We start from the raw sequence: 17,438 nt of genomic DNA, 5'->3' as shown, positions 1-17,438 counted from the left end.
ATTCAGGCAGCTTTAGTTGCTCTTTATTAATCCTTTATCTGATTTTACAGTTAAAATGATATCAGGAGACTGATTTCTAAGTTTCCTTTAGGCAAGAATCAGCCGAATGACTTTGGCCAATTACTCTCTCTCAGCTCAACCCACTCACAGGTTTGTTTCTCTATGGAAAATATTTTATATGTTTGTGGCAGGAATATTCAATATGTTTGCCAGCTTGAATTGACCTCTCTCTTGACACACACACATGCACAAACATATTCAGTTTCTATGAGGAAAATAAATGACAGAAATTGGGAGGGGGCTGGTGGGTGATAGTGTGGTAAGTCTGAAAAGAAGGACTAGGGGAGACATGATAGCAGAGTTCCGATATCTCAGAGGCTACTACAAAGAAGAGGGAGTCAAACTATTCTCCCAAGGCAGGACAAGAAGTAATGGGTGGAAACTAATCAAGGGGAGAAGCAACTTAGAACTAAATTCCTGCTAGAACAAATAATCTATGGAACAACTTGCCTCCAGAAGTTATGAATGCTCCAGCACTGGAAGTTTTAAAGAAGAGATTAGATAACCATTTGCCTGAAGTGGTGGGGGAGGGGTTGGACCAGAAAACCTCCAAAGTTCCTTCCAACTCTGTTATTCTAAGACAGCTGCAATAAATTAAAAATAATCAAATGTTCCAATGACAAGAAGAAAAACAGCTCAGACTTCCCAAAGGAAAAAAAAAAAAGCATGTGTTGGTGATTGACAACTCGGTGACAACTCGATTGACAATTTCAGTGATGAAGCACCCACAATCTCTAGAGACGAAACAGCTTGCCTCTAGAGATTGTGGGGTGCTTCATCACCGAAGGTTTTAAAGAAGAAATTGGACAGCCAATTGTTGGTAGTGTAGACTCTCTTGCTTGAGCAGGGGTTGGACTAGAAGACTGAAAAGTCCCTTTCAATTCTATTATTTTGTGATAGAGGAAAAAGGAATGTTATTTCTACATGTATGTACTAGATGCACCCAACTAAGCAGAGAAAATAAATGAATTCTTAGTTAATCAGCCGAGGAGTGCAGGAAACACACTACTGTAGTAATGGAGGACTTTAGCTACCCTGACTTCAACTTTGTAACAAACTCTACAGCAAATGAGAGATTGAACAGGTTCTTGATGTGCCTAGCTGACAACTAGTACCCGGATAAAGTGAGATCTCCATATGAAAAGGAAGAACCTCGAGATCCAGCTTACATTCCCTTTTATAGCTAACACAACAAAGAAAATGCAAGATAAACATTGATTGAACAAGATAAAAGTAACCTCTCCTTTGCACAGTAAATCAACCACAAAGGTTGTTTGAATTTCATGAAGAGACATACTAATTACCAGTTTTGCACTAACAAACATTTTCTTATCAGGAAATAGTATCCATCCATTCTTCTGTAATTTATCTTTTCAGTTTAGGACTTAGAAGCTATCAATCAATCCATACAGTGACAGGATAAAAAGTTTTCTTACATTCCAGTCTATAGTGGTTTGATAAATCCTCATGAAAGAAAGAAATAAGTTAAACTAAAATTTAAAGCAACTACTTTAATTAACAAGTTATAAAATCCATGTTATGTGCCTCTCATACATGAATCGCTGTTGTCTTCTGATGGGATTATGGATTCTATCATGGCTTTGACCAAGTGAGGTTTTCATATAAATAATAAAGAGATGGGCTATGAACTTGGATAATTTGCAGCATTCTCTGCTAATGATAAGGACAATTCTAGTCATATTTTGCACTCTTGATCAAGTATACCAAAAGCACAGCCAAATTCAAAGATGCTCATGTTATTTTATGAGGGTCTCCATTTTACAGAAAGTAATGCGTAAGACATGTGTACTATAGTGTTATACTAGGGATACTGGAAAAAGCACAATTTTGTAAAACGTTAGAAATTTTAAAATATTTCTGGGGGGTTTTGTAGATAACCAACCAAAAGCCTATCACAGTCCTTGAAATACTTCAAAAGATCCGTCTCCATGTTTCGGTACCACAGTGTGATGTGTTTGGATACTTCAGCATAGAATCTGAACTTATAATTCTTATTATTCCCGTTGATCAGAATCCTAAGCCTCTTCAGGTAATATTTTAATTTTTTTGCATTTAATTTTACTTTAAAAAAATCAGAACACAGCATAAATTCTCTAAGACTTCAAAATTATTACTGAAACCCAATAATATTAAGTTTGATTTTCTCCAGATTATGGAATAAGCAAACTTGTGGTAAAAATATGTCAAAAAGATATTTTGGTTTATCTATGTGTTTTAATGTATATAGTTACTGCAATTATTTTAATACTTTCACATTTCCAATATAACATAAGAGATTCTAAAGCCAAATTAAAATGAAATAAACATGACATACTTAACAAGTAACATAATATAAATGGGGAAAAAAGAGAAAAAAAACATTAATAATCACACATTTGAATAAAGGATTGAATAAAACATGCCAATTGAAATGTTTAAGGAGTTCCTATAATGAATCAAAAGTTATTTTAGAAATTTCCAAGAAACACTATCAAAAGCTTCATTAATAACAGGATCTTATAAAAGGTCTTATTAAAATATGAATCTTTTTAGAATTTCTCCAAAATGATTTGAGGGATGATTTAATCAAATTTCCCTTGAATTAAATTACTTCTTTAATAAGCATGACAAGTTCTAATAAATATGTCAAAGAGAAGGAGAAATTCAAAAGGAGAAAAATGTATTCCTTTCTTCTCTGGAAAAGACCTGATACAAAATAGAAACAAAAATATAAAAGTATGACTATAAATATAAATGCCGTAGAAAAATTTTGGAATGATGATCTCTTTGAAGAAACCAGTATAAAATAAGGAATACTACAGAATATAATCTGTGCTTCATTTTATAAACAAAAAGATACATTCAAGAAGCAATATGTAAAACAAGCTACATTAGCTCTGTTTGCCCATGCTTAATTGGACTGGGAATTAGCGTAGTATTGGGAGTTCCTACCAAAACTGAAATAAAATCATAAAATGGCCTATATAAATGGCGTTTCTGAGAAATTCTTTCTCATTTCTCTCTACAGCTGGATAATAATGAGAGTTGTTATTTTAATGAAATAATCCTCCCATTGCGTCTACTCCAATTCTAGCATTATAGATTTTAACTTTTTTTTTCCATTCCAATAGGGAATGAGAAGAAAGAAAGGAAATGTATATTTTGCTGCAGCTAGGAAGTTTTTTAAAAATGGCTTATTTTGTAACTGGCAGTGACAACTCAGAGTGCACAGAGGATGAGTTATTTGTCTCAGGAGTAGCTGATCTGGTCAAGAAGACTTGTAAACGTAGCCAGTGAAAACCTTCCTTATTGAATTTATAAAAAGACAATTTGAATCTTATTACATGAAAGAAGCACTCTGAAAATTAGATGATAAAGCCAAAGTTGCATATTTTCCATAATGACCTCCTTTTTACTATTCACTAAATTCGGTATTATGTTTTCCTAGATTGAAGCATGCAATAAAGAAGCAGAAAAGATAGAATCACTGATCAACTCTGACAGTCCTGCTTTAGCATCCCATGTACCTCTCTCAGCGCTTATTGCAGCCCAGGTGGAAGTGTCATTCAAGATGTCTTCGTCCCATAGTCAAACTATATTAGCAGACTATTTGGTCTTTTGGAACCTTGTGCTAATTTTTTTAGCCATCAAGTGTAATACATAGTAAAAAAAATATTCAAGTAGGCTTTAGTATTTATTTTGCGAAAGACATTCAAATCTAGTGAAGTAACAATGTCATAATTTGTGGACCTACTTGTAGGCCCACAAGGATTGCTTCACAGAATTCCAACTGTACATTTTAATTACAAAATTGGGTTATTATTTGCCATTAACTTAATCTTTAATATACCATAAAATAGCAAATAAGCAGTGCTGTACAATATAACAAGTCCTGAATATAACAAAAAATTTAAGTGATGAAAGTAGCATAAAATATCACTGTGGTGTTTCTGTATACACACTCATTTCTTTTAGCCTTCTTCAGTTAGGTTTGTTTGGAAATATCTATTGTAAGGTTTTTGAATGTCCTGGCAAGGGAAGTTAAACTGGCTTCAGACCTAAATGTAAATGGAAAATAATTTTTAGTCAGATAGCTTGCTGTTATTGTGGGTCTTCTAATTTCATAGGGGTATGTTCAATTAGTTTTTAAAATCATAGCTTTAGTGTTTTAACCATCTTTGATCATTAGATGCCTTAATGCAATAATTTTAGTGGCAAAGTAAGATATAAATTAAATCAATAAATTATTAAGTACTATTGGATATTTTAAACTTACAATATTAACAGATTAAATGAGTGAATATTTACACTCATTAACAAATATAACTCTAGCATATATTTTTCAGTTCTCCCATGAGCTGTTCAGAGCATCCAGAAATGGGAGGTGCTTCAGTCTCTTCTGGAAAGGCTGGGCTTAAAACTCCGGGACACTCCTCCTCCACCACGGGACTCCTCCTCAGCATCCCCCAGTTTTAGCTCAACCTTCGTGGTAAGAGGTTGTGCACTCCCTGACTGGAACGGCTTTTCTCAAATTCAGGTTGGATCTTTAAAACCCTTCACCATTTAATTCAGCTTTTCAGGCTTTCCCCTCGATTTATGCAAAAAGTAATAATTCTAAAACAGTTTCCCTCGTAAATTAGCAGAGCCTGCCACTCTGCAGGCAGCTTGAGGCTTTCACTTCAGGAAACAGCCTTATCTACCCTTCCGCTCAGTTTCCCTCGTAAATTAGCAGAGCCTGCCACTCCGCAGGCAGCTTGAGGCTATCGCCTCAGGAGACAGCCTTATCTATCATTCCGATCACTTTCCCTCATAAATTAGTGGAGCCTTATCTACCCTTACGATCAGTTTCCCTCGTAAATTAGTGAAGCCTGCCACTCCGCAGGCAGCTTGAGGCTATCACCTCAGGAAACAGCCTTATCTACCCTTCTGATCGCCTGCTCTGCGATTGGAACTGAACACTTGCAGCCGCGGCTTTCCTGGCTTTGCTGTTTTCTCCTGACAGCAGTGTTTAAATCGCAATTAGAGCAGCAGCAGCAGCGGCGGCTCGTCAGACGGCTCAGGCTTAACACCGGTGATTCTGCTTCCCACCCATTTCAACGGCTGCCTCAATTTCACACCTAATTACCATAGCCTCCATTCCTCGCTGGTTTCCCTTGCTGGGGACCGAGGTAGTAACTTTCCATTGTGTCCTTCCTGGATTTGACTATCCTTCTGGCTAACATGGAACTAAACGGCTACTCATTATACAGGCATTTCTGTGCATTTGCCTTTGGATCATTTACTCAGTTGGAAATTGCGAGTGACAGTTATATTGCGGGGCGTTTGTCTCTGACAGGCAAGGAGTCACATCAGAGCCTGTAATAGCTGGTTTCCCTTGCTGGGGACCAGGAATCCGGAGTTTTTTTCTCTCACTTGGAGCACTTGGGGGTTTCCCTTGCTGGGGATCCTTAGATATTGTTCACCATTTAATCTCTTATTCCTATAAATATACAGTCTTACCTTCCTGGAGGAGCGTTCTAATTTCAACTGCAGGGGAAGGCATCTCCCCAAAGTTCAGATTTCTACCACAATATCATTAATAAACATAATAAATTTAAAAAAAAATTAAAAATAAAATTTACATTCAGAGGCAAGACAATCCATCATACAAAATGGAACGTGACAACGCTTTCCACTCCAAGCCAAGTAAGTCCCGAGACAAGCCTGTGGGCCCCAAAAAGGCCTCTAAGGCAGCAGATAAGGATGCCCATAGAAGGCACCTAGCATTGGAAAGACAATTGCAAAAACAAGTCAGAGAGGGAGACAGGATGGCTATGACTGATCAGAACACAAACCCATTGATGGGGCCCTTGGACTTATCTACCCAGCCCAGACAGGCTGTTTCTAGACAACCCCCCATAGGCACATCTCCTCCATTGAGCACTGGCCGGCCAATTCCTGAAGCAACCTTCCTACAGCCGCCGGCCTAAGACAGGAGGAGGGATTACCTGAGTATATTCCCATCGAAATGAGGCAATGGATGGAGATGGTGATTCAAAGGGGCATTGCGGCTGGAGTTCAGCAATCCATCCGGACCAGACACTTCTCGACCACTTCAGATGCGGGATCCCTGTCCTCCCGCTCCTTTGGGCATACCCAACAACATCAATCTCAGATATTCCCCAATATTCCTAACATACCGGCCCAGGACCTTCGGGAGGAGGTGGACTTTGAGGACCAGGAGGTTTCCATGGAGGGGGGGGGTCGATCCATCAGATGGACTTGGGGCTGTCAGAGGCTGACCCACTAGAACGGAGAATGTCAGATGACGAAGGCCTCATTCCAGACCAACCTACTTTTTCTGGACTCTTTCATCCACACCTCTTTAAATCTTTACTGTTCAAGGCAAAAACACCGCTAAACTAGGCACATCAGACCCTCATCCATTATCAACAGAGTCTCAGGACAAATCCCAGGACCTAATATTCTCGCAACTGGCTAATGAGGCGGAAACTATCCCTGTCCCTCGTATGTTTGCTGAATTAGTACAAAATCAATGGGCATCAGCAGCAGCATACCCAGGCCCAACAGGGTACGATAAGTGATATTTTAATTTGGCACCAGAGTTTGCAAATTTTCTCAAAATGTCCGAGGTGGATGAACCCATTGTGGCACTGGCCTCTTCTTCCACTTTCCCTAACAAGGCCGAGGAAGCCCTGAGACCAGAAGAAAAGAGAGCAGAGTTAGCACTCCGTAGGGTGCACGTTTCTGACGCCTGGGCCATTAAGGCAGCTACAGCTGCATCCTTTTTTACTCGTTCCTCCCTCTGATGGCTCTCCCACCTATGGGATATATTGCCGGCATCAAATGTCAGAGCTCATCAGGACATAGCTAAAATTATGGCAGCCACAGAATTGTCCGCCGACGCCACATTTAATGCAGTCAAATTCTCATCTAGGGCCATAGCATCTCACGTATCAGCACGGAGACTGCTATGGCTCAGACATTGGCAGGCGGATACCAAGCATAAATGCAAGTTGGCATCAGCCCCAATATCAGGGGATAAATTATTTGGCAGTGTCTTGGAGCCCCTCCTTATAGAAAATAGAAACAAGAAAAAAGTGCTTCCCCCTCTTTTTCGTAGGCCTGAAAACAGAACGCCCCAGTTATTTCAAAGGGGTTCCTTTCGGTCCCAGATCTCAGAGAACATCAGGCTACAGACCCAGTTTTAAACAGGATAGGCCTGAATCTTCCGATAGAGGTCAGCGGGGAGGCCAAAATAGTAGAAACCCCAGAGGCACTAGGGGCTGATTTTTTCGTCGCCCTAAGTGAGCCCTTGACAGCAGTTCCCATTGGAGGGTGGTTAAAACTGTTTGTCAATCAATGGGACAGCTCCACCTCTGATGCGTGGGTCAAGGACACTATTAGGTTTGGCTTGGGGCTGGAGTTTCAATTTTCCCCCCCCCGAACTTTTTCATTAGGAGCCCTAGGTCCACGGACCCCATTAAGAGGGTGTTGATGCAGGAGGCTATCAATCATCTTCTGCATATTCGGGCCATTAGTGAGGTTCCATCTGAACAGCGGGGTCAAGGCTGTTGCTCTCTATTGTTCGTGGTCCCAAAGAGTTTGGGGGGCTGGAGGGCAATTCTGGACCTCAAGTGTTTGAACACATCATTGGTTTATTGAAAATTCAAGATGGCTACTCTCCAGTCTATTCTGCTTAGCATCAGAGAGGACGATATCATGACCTCTATAGATCTCACAGAGGCTTACCTACATATACCAATCAGACCTGCCCGCTACAGATATCTTAGATTTTGCTATTGTGATCAGCACTATGAATATATTGCCCTGCCATTTGGTCTGGCTTCAGCCCCTAGAACTTTTATCAAGGTCCTCGTGGCGTTGGCTGCCTCGCTCAGGATCAAATCTGTCCGCTTACAGTGTTATCTGGATGATATTTTAATTTTGTCATCTTCCAGACATCAAGCAAAATTGGATACCAAGTTTACTCTGGAGACCCTTCAGAGTCATGGCTTTTCCATAAATTGGGATAAAAGCCACTTGATCCTCTCAACTAGGCTAGTTCATTTGGGGGCAGTGATAGATACTGTGGAGGGCAAGGTCTTTCTCTCTCAGGACAGGTTAAACAGTATTCAGTCATTGGCCAAAGAGATCAGGGCCTTAAAGAGGGTTTCCCTGGCATTGCTGTCTCAACTGTTAGGGAAACGGATTTCTTGTATTTCCATTGTGCCTTGGGCTCGATTCCATTCTAGAGAGCTGCAATGGTTCCTGCTACCTTTCCAGCGATCCGGAAGAGCCACCTGCAATGTCCGGATAAAGGTACCGCAAAACGTTCTCCGATCGCTCTGCTGGTGGTCAGAAAAAACGATAAACAGGGGATGCCCTTTCAAGGAACCTCACAGGGTAACGATCACAACCAATGCCAGCCTGGTAGGATGGGGAGCTCACTTCCAATCCCATACTGCACAAGGAATTTGGACTACTTCCGAACAATCACAAAGCATCAACCTGTTGGAACTGTGAGCAGTTCACCTGGCCTTACGCAGTTTTGTACCCCTTTTCCATTCACGTCACATTCTGGTCTTGACAGACAATACTACAACCAAGGCCCACATAAACAGACAGGGGGATACTCATTCCAAACTTCTGATGCTGGAGACGACCAAGTTGTTCAAATGGGCCGAGGCCAATCTGTCTTCGCTTAAGGCAGAACACGTAGCAGGGGCATTAAACACACAAGCAGTCTGGCTCAGCAGGGCCACGATAGATCAGGCAGAGTGGTGCATACACCCGTCTGTCTTCCAGGAAGCAGTGCGGAGGTTTGGCAACTGGTAATCGATCTATTTGCCTCTCCTCTCAACGCCCAATTGCCCCGCTATATCTCAAGATACCCAACTCAGGGAGCGGAGACCGTCAAATTGGGATAAAAGCCACTTGATCCTCTCAACTAGAGTTCAACTAGTTCATTTCACTGCGATGTCAGTGGCCTCCCGGGCTTCTATATGCGTTTCCTCCCAGTAATACCCAGGTTGATCCAGAAATTATTGGAGGAACGAGCGGAATTTATATTGGTCGCCCCTTACTGGCCCAGGCGAACGTGGTTCGCAGATTTACAGGACCTGTCAAGAGAACAACCTTGGAAAATTCCACCGTTGAAGGTTTCCCTCTCCCAAGGACCGATACTTCACCTGAACCCACAATGGCTCAGTCTAGCCGTATGGAGGTTGAGCGGAGCCGTTTAAGGGCCCAACAAATTTCAGAGGATGCTATTGCCACTATTCAAGCATCCAGACAGGCCTCAACAAATCGTATATACGAGGCCACATGGTCAGCCTTTTGTCGCTGGTGCTAGGGGTCTAAGATTGACCCAACTGTTCCATCAATAGGACAATTATTGGGCTTTTTACAGGAGGGGTTGACCAAGGGCCTATCTCCAAATACGTTACGTAGACAGGTGGCGGTTTTAGCCTCGGTGATAACCTGGGGTGACCTCCATTCCATAGCACACCATCCACATGTCCGCAGTTTTCTCAAGCGTGCTGCAAACTTACTACCTCCTGTAGTTCACCGCTATCCCACCTGGGATCTCAACAAGGTGTTAACCGCACTTACAACTGGTCCGTTCGAGCGTCTAAGAACCACTAGTCTTAAATTCCTGACATATAAGGTGGCCTTCCTAATTGCAATCACATCAGCTGGAAGAATTTCTGAATTGGCGGCATTGTCAATGCGTAAGGACCTGTGCGTGTTTCATGTGGACAGAGTGATTCTCCGTTTGGATCCATCATTCACTCCTAAAGTAAATTCAACCTTCCACAGAGCGTAGGAGTTGGTCCTTCCAAATTTCTGCCCTAAACCATCTCATAGGCTGGAATATCAATGGCATAGACTTGACGTGTGAAGGGCCTTACGCATCTATCTAGACTGCACAGCGGCATTTCGAAAATCTGAGGCTCTATTTCTATACTTCAACCCATCCACTTTAGGACAAAAGGTGTTGTCCATGACCATCGGTAGATGGTTGAGAGCCACCATAGCTAAAAGTTACGAATGCCAGTCCATCTCAGTTCCTAAGGGCATTACAGCCCACTCAACAAGGAGTGCGGCAACGTCAGCAGCATGGGCCACACAGGCCTCCATAGACAAAATTTGCAGAGTGGCAGCTTGCGCTTCACCATCTCCCTTTGTCAAAAATTATAAAACTGATGCCTATGCCTCAGCGGACGCTTCATTTGGCAGAAGAGTCCTGCAGAGGGTCCACAGAGTATAGGAGTGGATTTCGATCTAGACAGAGTCCCTCCCTAAGGACAGGCCAAGCTTTGGTATGTCCCATTTCTGGATGCTCTGAATAGCTCATGGTAGAAAGGGCGTTAGTACTTACCTGATATGCCCATTCTCTGTGAACTGTGAAGAGCATCCAGCCCCACCCATTTCTTTCCGTCTAGTGGGGTTCCGTTCCAGTCAGGGATCTAGATTAAGTGATGAGTTCCGGACTTTGGCACTCAGTCTTCGCAAAACTGGGGGATGCTGAGGAGTCGTCCCATGGAGGAGGAGGAGCGTCCCGGAGTTTTAAGCCCAGCCTTTCCAGAAGAGATTGAAGCACCTCCCATTTCTGGATGCTCTTCACAGCTCACAGAGAATGGGCTTATCAGGTAAGTACCAACGCCCTTTTTCTTCTGTCACAATTCTTAAATTGCACCTCAGCACCCAAATGCCAGTATAAATCAGGCAATTTCTTTGGTTGCATTACTTTTTTATTATGCACATGCTCAATTGCATTTTTACCATCCTTCCCCCATCCTTATATAATAATTCTAAACCTAGTTTATCCAAAGAAAGTTACTAAGCAGAATTAGAACTGCGATGGAAAAATTAAAAACATAGATACCAAATAATATATGCTTTCCTCATGTTGTGAAAGTACATGTTTTTTTCTGTGCTATGCAAGGATACCATAGTGTATATGTCTATGCCAATTTCTATTTTTTACCTATGCATATAGGTCAAATGATCCTATATATATAAGGAAGATTAGTCCAGAACATAGTTTTGTGTATATGAACCATCTACTCTGCATATATCAACAGCTTTTTATAAAGGCAAGGTTGGATTAAAATAATTGTTTCATTTCCATTGAAAATGAAATTGGTGTTTGCATACGTATCTATTTTGTGTATAATTTTCACAGTTGAAACATATTTTATAAGGTTAAAAATATTTTTATATTAATTTGGAGGAGGGGTGCAAAAGGTACAGCTGGATGTCACATGTACCCCTCAGTGCAATGGAAATAGCACTGCCCTTGTTTAGAGGTATATTATTCAGAATATCCGTTTTAAAAATTAGTTTTTGAAAATATTGCTGCTGCTTCTACTAAACAAATGTACCAAAAATGAATACATTTTAATGTAGAATCCTATATTAGTGGAAGTAAATACATAATGAAGAATATAGCCATGAGCCTTGTTCTGCAAAGAATGTGAAGTAAAATTATTCGCGCACAGAAGGATTTGCCGAATACTGTTGCCTCATTATCAATCATGTTTTAAACTAGTTTTCTTTCTTGTGTTTAAAATATATAAAAGCTGCAGCTTGAATAACAAATATTGTTTACACTGACTTTCTTTGAAAATGATAAAAAAACATTAAAATATTTGTGAATGTCATTCTACGTAATGCAGTATTTGCATATTATTCTAGATACTTAGGTAAATATTTTATACTATTATACTCCTATTTTATGCAAAGTGTGTGTTTTAAATCAGAGGACAAAATCCAGGAAGAAAGTTTTTGAACAAATCATAAACCAAAGCCATTTAGGTGCTAAATAGAGATTTACTACATAATAATCTACTGGATTATGCTCTTACACTTTTTGTGCACCTGATCTTTTCTAACATTTTGTTATCAGTATTCTTAGAAGTCATTTTGAAGTATGTATTGATATGTAGCACCACCTGTGCCAAATTGTTAAATATTAAAAAAACTGAAAGCTATCTTAGCATTTATGTTAGCAATAATTTGTGGTAATTATCTTATTTTGATTCTTACAAATAAGAAGTCTTTGCAATGTAATATCAAAGCTTTTATTTTAATAAAATATTTTTATATTTTATGCCTCATTTACAAATGTATGATTTCATAAAAATGGTACACTTTTATATTGATAGTTTTGTTATTATACAGAATAATAATCATATGCATTTTTTCTAATATTCCACTTTCTCAGTTTGCACAGAGCTGCAACATAACTATGTTTTGTTGCAGTTTTGTTTCTGAAATGTCTGAATTTTGGGCCGGTACAATGAAGAAATCTCACTACAGGATTGAAAATGCTATATATGAAACAAACAGCATTTATAACAACAATATAAGTAAGTTAGAAAAACAGTGGGATAATTTGAAAATAAGAAATGTTTAAAATTGACAAAATATTTTAACAGCAATCCTTTTGCTTAAAAAGCATTTAATGGATTCTGTTCTAAGCTTTTGTCTGTACTACTTATTAACAGTGAATGATAGATAAGCAAGTTTGTCAGCTTATAGAACCAGAAATGTGTTTTTTAAATTCTTAGCTCTTGGCCCACCATCTGGTTCTGTAACCTGACAAATTTGCTTAACTTTGACCTCATCTGGGCTTGCTGATACAGTTGAAAGAATCCATGTACTTACACTTTTCAGTATTATATGCGGCAAAACACATTGCTGTTAATGTTTAGAATAAATAAATTTGATATTTTTCAGTTTTTCATCAAATTTAATGCACAGTACAGCATAAGACATCACAAATTATAATTTCATTTGTATGCTACTTCTTTTTTCCATAGGGCTTAAAGAGAATCTTAGTTCAGATTTTGATTGGAGAATTTCTTTTAAAAAAAGATATAATGTTCCAGAACAATTTCATATCTAATATGGTTAATTTGCCACTTTTAATACATGTTCAAAGTTTTAATATAATTAATACTTTTTAAGTAACATAATTCATTTCAAAGTACTTTTTAAAATAAAATTCTGCCAATGGTTGCTATAAAGCAGCTAGGATTGCTTATGCTTCATTATATCAATTAAGCACTTCTGAGCATGTTCCGGAGCATTTGTAAAGAAATTACTGTTGTTTTCCAAAGTGATTGATGACTTCTCTCCAAAATTAATTTCAAATTTCCCTGGTTCCATTTGATCAGGAGATAGATTTGTACCATCTGTGGATGCTTCTGTTATTTCATCACTGCTTAGTAACCCTATAGATTCTTCTTCTAAAAAGCTAATCTTATTTCTTTTTCAATGCTTTTTTTCTTCTTCAATTTCTCTTTCTGGGGTTACTGATCGATCAAAAGGTTCCCATTAAAATGTATCTTTCTTTAAAATTCTAGGCAGTCTCTTCCTTTTTCAAGCTCTGCTCCAAAAAGTTTTTTCCTCTCCTCCCCTTACAACAACAATTTCTTTTAAACGCTCAGAAATCCATACGTCCAGTGCGGGCTTTCTCAATTTGAGGGTGTTAAGTCCAAAGTCCAAAGTCCTTTCTCTGATAGTTTTCAAGTTAAAAATACCTTGGTGCCCAATGCATTTTCCAGTTCTGCATTTAATATTTCTGTGGGGTGGGAGAGTAAGTAGAAAAAAGTTTTCCCTTAGCAGCTTTCTCCGCCGCTCTTCTCTTCTTAGGGATACAATGTATCTTTCAGGCAATAAACAATTCCACTCCAGGGTTTTAGAAGCTGTTATTTTCCGCACAGCCAGCACTTTCACTTTTGAATCTTCTTTCTCCTTCTTCCTCCAGCACAATCTTTTCCAGCTGCCGGCTTCTTAGTGGCAGCCATCACTGACCGCCGCTCCACCGCCTGAGAAAAGGAGGTTAAGCTGGGTGAGGAGGGTCTGCGACGCCTCCCAAACCCCTTCCCAGATCCTCCCTATCTTCGGCTGCCTCTATGGGGCAGCCTTATCCTCCAGATCCGTCTGGATCGGAGGCACCAAGACGGTGAGCACAGCAGGGATCGCGGAGAACCGCGAATCCCTGCTGTCGCCGAAGCCTGGCAACCCGGAAGTCACAGCAGTTTGTTTAATGACCACTTGAAATTACAATGGCACTGAAAAAAGTGACTTAAAGCAATTTTTCACACTAGCTATTGTTGTAACATCCAAATGGTCACATGATCAAAATTCAGATGCTTGGCAACTGACTGATATTTATGATAGTTGCAACTGTCCCTGGATCATGGGATCTCATTTTGCAACTTCTGACAAGCAAGCCAGATTCATTTAACAACCATGTTACTAATTGAGCAACTAGAATGAGTTATTTAATAACTGTTGTAAAAACGCTGTAAAGAGAGGCAAAATTCACTTAACAGATGTGTTGCTTAAGAGCAGAAACTTTGGTCGTAAGGTAAGGACTACCTGTAATAGCAATCTTTGTATCATCCAGCTTGCTAAGTAAATATTCTAAAATTGTGGATGATGAAATGGTATAAAATTCTAAACATGTGGGAATTAAATAGAAAATTACTATCTCTTTTTACATACTTTCATGGGTTGCATTTACTGAATTCAATATACCCAATTCAATTCAATAAAATGGCTTTTTCAGCTGCTGAAATGAGGGGATGCAAAAGTTATATTGATAAATAATATTTAAGATGTTTATCAACATTCAAAATAGAATAAGTTTCTTACATCCACATTGCCCCAAGAAAAATACTAGTTGCTGTGGAAGATATTAAAAAGGCCATCCACATTGGTAGAATTTCTGAAAAACAGAAACAAAAAACATTAATTTAGAAGTCCTACTTTATCTAACACAAATTCAAGTTTGCCAAAGGAATCCCAGACATGACTTAGATTAAGTAAAAATAATCAGGGATCCCCAACAGGAATGCTACTCAGCTAAATTTTTTAGAATTCTCTGAAGCAGTAATTAAAATAGGAAGGTGTTGATCTTAAATAATAATTTTAGATAATGAACTGTAGAGCTAATTAGTTCTAATGATTAAGACATCAGGCTAGGAAGCAGGTAACAATAAGTTCAAGTCCACCTTAGCCATAAAAACTAGCTGGATAACTTTGGGCTAGTCACACTTTCTCAGCCAAAGCCACCTCACAGGGTTGCTGATAAGGGGAAACCAGGAGGTGGATATGTTCGCTGCCTTGAATTTTTTATAAAAATATTAAAGGTAGAATACAAATAAATTATTAAGTCATCAGCACTTCTAGAGTGCTCTGCAACTGATATGGGCAGTAAAATAAAACAAAGCAAAAACTTGTCACCATAATTTGGAAGATAGCACAAAAAAAGTAGATGTACAGAAATTCCAGTTCATGAAAGAAGTTTCTGCGTCTATGTTTTAATTATCTTTAAAATATTGTACTTCTGTACCAGCTGTAAGATAGCTGCTTATGCCATCTTAACAATGTTTATACATCTTTAGATATCTTGATTGAGATATCAATATGTCCAATGGATAAGTTCTTTAAAAATAATTAAAATTATACATACTGTGTTTTTGTCTAAACATACTGGATTGCATATTGTAAATGACTAATACTTTACAATATAAATTAATACTATAAATATCTATGAAATATAAATCACATTATTACAAGGGATTTTTTTTTTTAAAGTCAAAACAATTGTAAAGAAATAGAAAATGGAAAGAGGAGCTAGTGTTTACTGTAAGAAATCCAGAAATTAAGGAGACCAACAGTTAAAAGTTTTAACAAATACACAGTACATCAATCCCACACCCTCAGTTCCTTTCTTAAAGGTTAAAACAAATTTGTAACGAATTGCAAATTGCAGCAAAAAAGAAAGCTTTCACCTAAAGCAGGATTATGCATATGGCAGAGATTTGGAGAACTGAAAGAATGCTAGATACAAAACTGGCACAAGATTAAAATAGCAACAAGTTTCCAAATATTGTAATTGGGATGATTGTAATACATAAATAATGGTTAAATGTGTGCATTCAAATTAAAAAATATTCAAAACTTTTAAAACTTGAGGATTTGCTACAAATCAGTTGAATCTCTCTTCTTTAAATAGTCAACAAAAAAGAGCTGCTTTCTGACTTACATATCACTCTTATGTTCTGGTATTTTAAAATCCATTTTCTGATCTAAGTTTTCCCCATATGTTTATAATCCAACATATTTTACACTCTAAATCCATATTCAAATCAGACTCAGTCTCTGCTTTATCCAACAAATTCTTTGTCAGCCTTGGAAGCCATTTTTCCCCTTTGGAGCTCCGAGGATGCCACATTTAGTGCCTGGGAAAGTGGGAGGGGGGATTGCAAGGAGCGATGGAAGATTAGCCACAATTACATTCCTTTCTCTGGGAGTCAATGACAATTGCCCTGCACCTGGAAGGGAGTGACTGGGGGTTGTCTTCAGTTGGGATGAAGATATGATTGGATCATGTGATGGACTTGTGGGTGCAGGGGACTGATTCTTGACTTTCTTTTGGGTGGGGGAAAACCCGGAACTCTCAGATTCGGGTTTTCCCAGATGCCAATATGACAATTCTAATAAAATGGAACTTTGAGGAAATGCTAGCCTCAGAGTCGTCTTTCTTGGAGGTTATTACTTGGAACTCTGACATTGTTACTCTATATCTTTTGCTACAGCATTACCCAATTTTGTAATTTTTGAGTAAATTATTTTCCCAAAGTATATTTGTTCTACAGTGTTTCTTCATTATATTTATTTTTCTCTCTTCCAATTATCATCTGTTTATTTTCCAATCAACAAAATTTCCCATAGGAGGTTTTCTAACAATTAATTTCAAAGATTTTATCTAGTGTTTTATAAATTTTAAACACCACAAAGGAAATGTTCTTTCAAGTCCATCTAGCCCTTACCAGTCCAAAATTTTGTCCTCTTTTGTTGTATTCTAAAAATTAAAGCATCTTTTGTTAATCTTTCCATTTATTCAGACTTTCTTTCATCTATGGTAGAAAGAAAAAACTTTCTAAAGTAATTAAGAGATGAAATAGGTTAATTCAGTGTCTCTTTGTAACGTGCCAAGCATGAGTTAGGCAAGATGGATATTCCTAAGGCCTCCAGGTCTTCCAAATCTAATGGGGAATGCCATTTTGCAATTTCTTCACAAGGAAAATCTGTATGGAGCCAAACCTGGCAATTATTATCCAGAGAGGAGTTCTGAGGAGTCAGTTCTTTCACTGACTTCTACTTTAGCCATGTTCGTTCAGTCTGCAAAAAAGCAGAGCTATGCTCAGCTTACCATACTACCCTGGAAGCTATAAGTCAGTACACTTTTGTCTTTTTAGGCTGCAGTGCCCTGATCAGGCCCTAGATTTCTAATATTTTGTCAAGCTGTTGGAACATGTATATAAATTTATATATAATGAATTTCACCAATT

The 17,438-nt window shown here is 38.6% G+C and overlaps 2 protein-coding genes across 3 annotated transcripts in view; one reads left to right on the top strand and one right to left on the bottom strand.

Annotated features, from left to right (window-relative positions):
* RECK (reversion inducing cysteine rich protein with kazal motifs) overlaps positions 1-12,178 on the top strand; it is a 113,198-nt gene extending 101,020 nt beyond the window's left edge. For both annotated transcript variants that reach the window (XM_026702350.2, XM_087917685.1), the window contains 2 exons: positions 1,955-2,110; positions 3,509-12,178. In XM_026702350.2, coding sequence (XP_026558135.2) covers positions 1,955-2,110; positions 3,509-3,724 — 372 coding nt within the window. In that variant the 3' untranslated portion in view covers positions 3,725-12,178. The remainder of the gene's footprint in view (positions 1-1,954; positions 2,111-3,508) is intronic.
* Positions 6,593-17,438, bottom strand: part of LOC113437404 (uncharacterized) — a 39,598-nt gene continuing 28,752 nt past the window's right edge. Inside the window, exons 7-10 of the mRNA XM_087917179.1 lie at positions 14,734-14,806; positions 13,176-13,339; positions 8,339-8,411; positions 6,593-6,881 (exon numbers count right to left, since the gene is read on the bottom strand). Of these exons, the coding sequence (XP_087773305.1) occupies positions 6,593-6,881; positions 8,339-8,411; positions 13,176-13,339; positions 14,734-14,806 (599 nt within the window). The remainder of the gene's footprint in view (positions 6,882-8,338; positions 8,412-13,175; positions 13,340-14,733; positions 14,807-17,438) is intronic.

Source organism: Pseudonaja textilis, chromosome Z, assembly GCF_049901715.1.
Source record: "Pseudonaja textilis isolate UNSWEBS1 chromosome Z, rPseTex1.2, whole genome shotgun sequence".
Taxonomy (NCBI): domain Eukaryota; kingdom Metazoa; phylum Chordata; class Lepidosauria; order Squamata; family Elapidae; genus Pseudonaja; species Pseudonaja textilis.
This window is presented reverse-complemented; position numbering and strand designations above follow the sequence as displayed.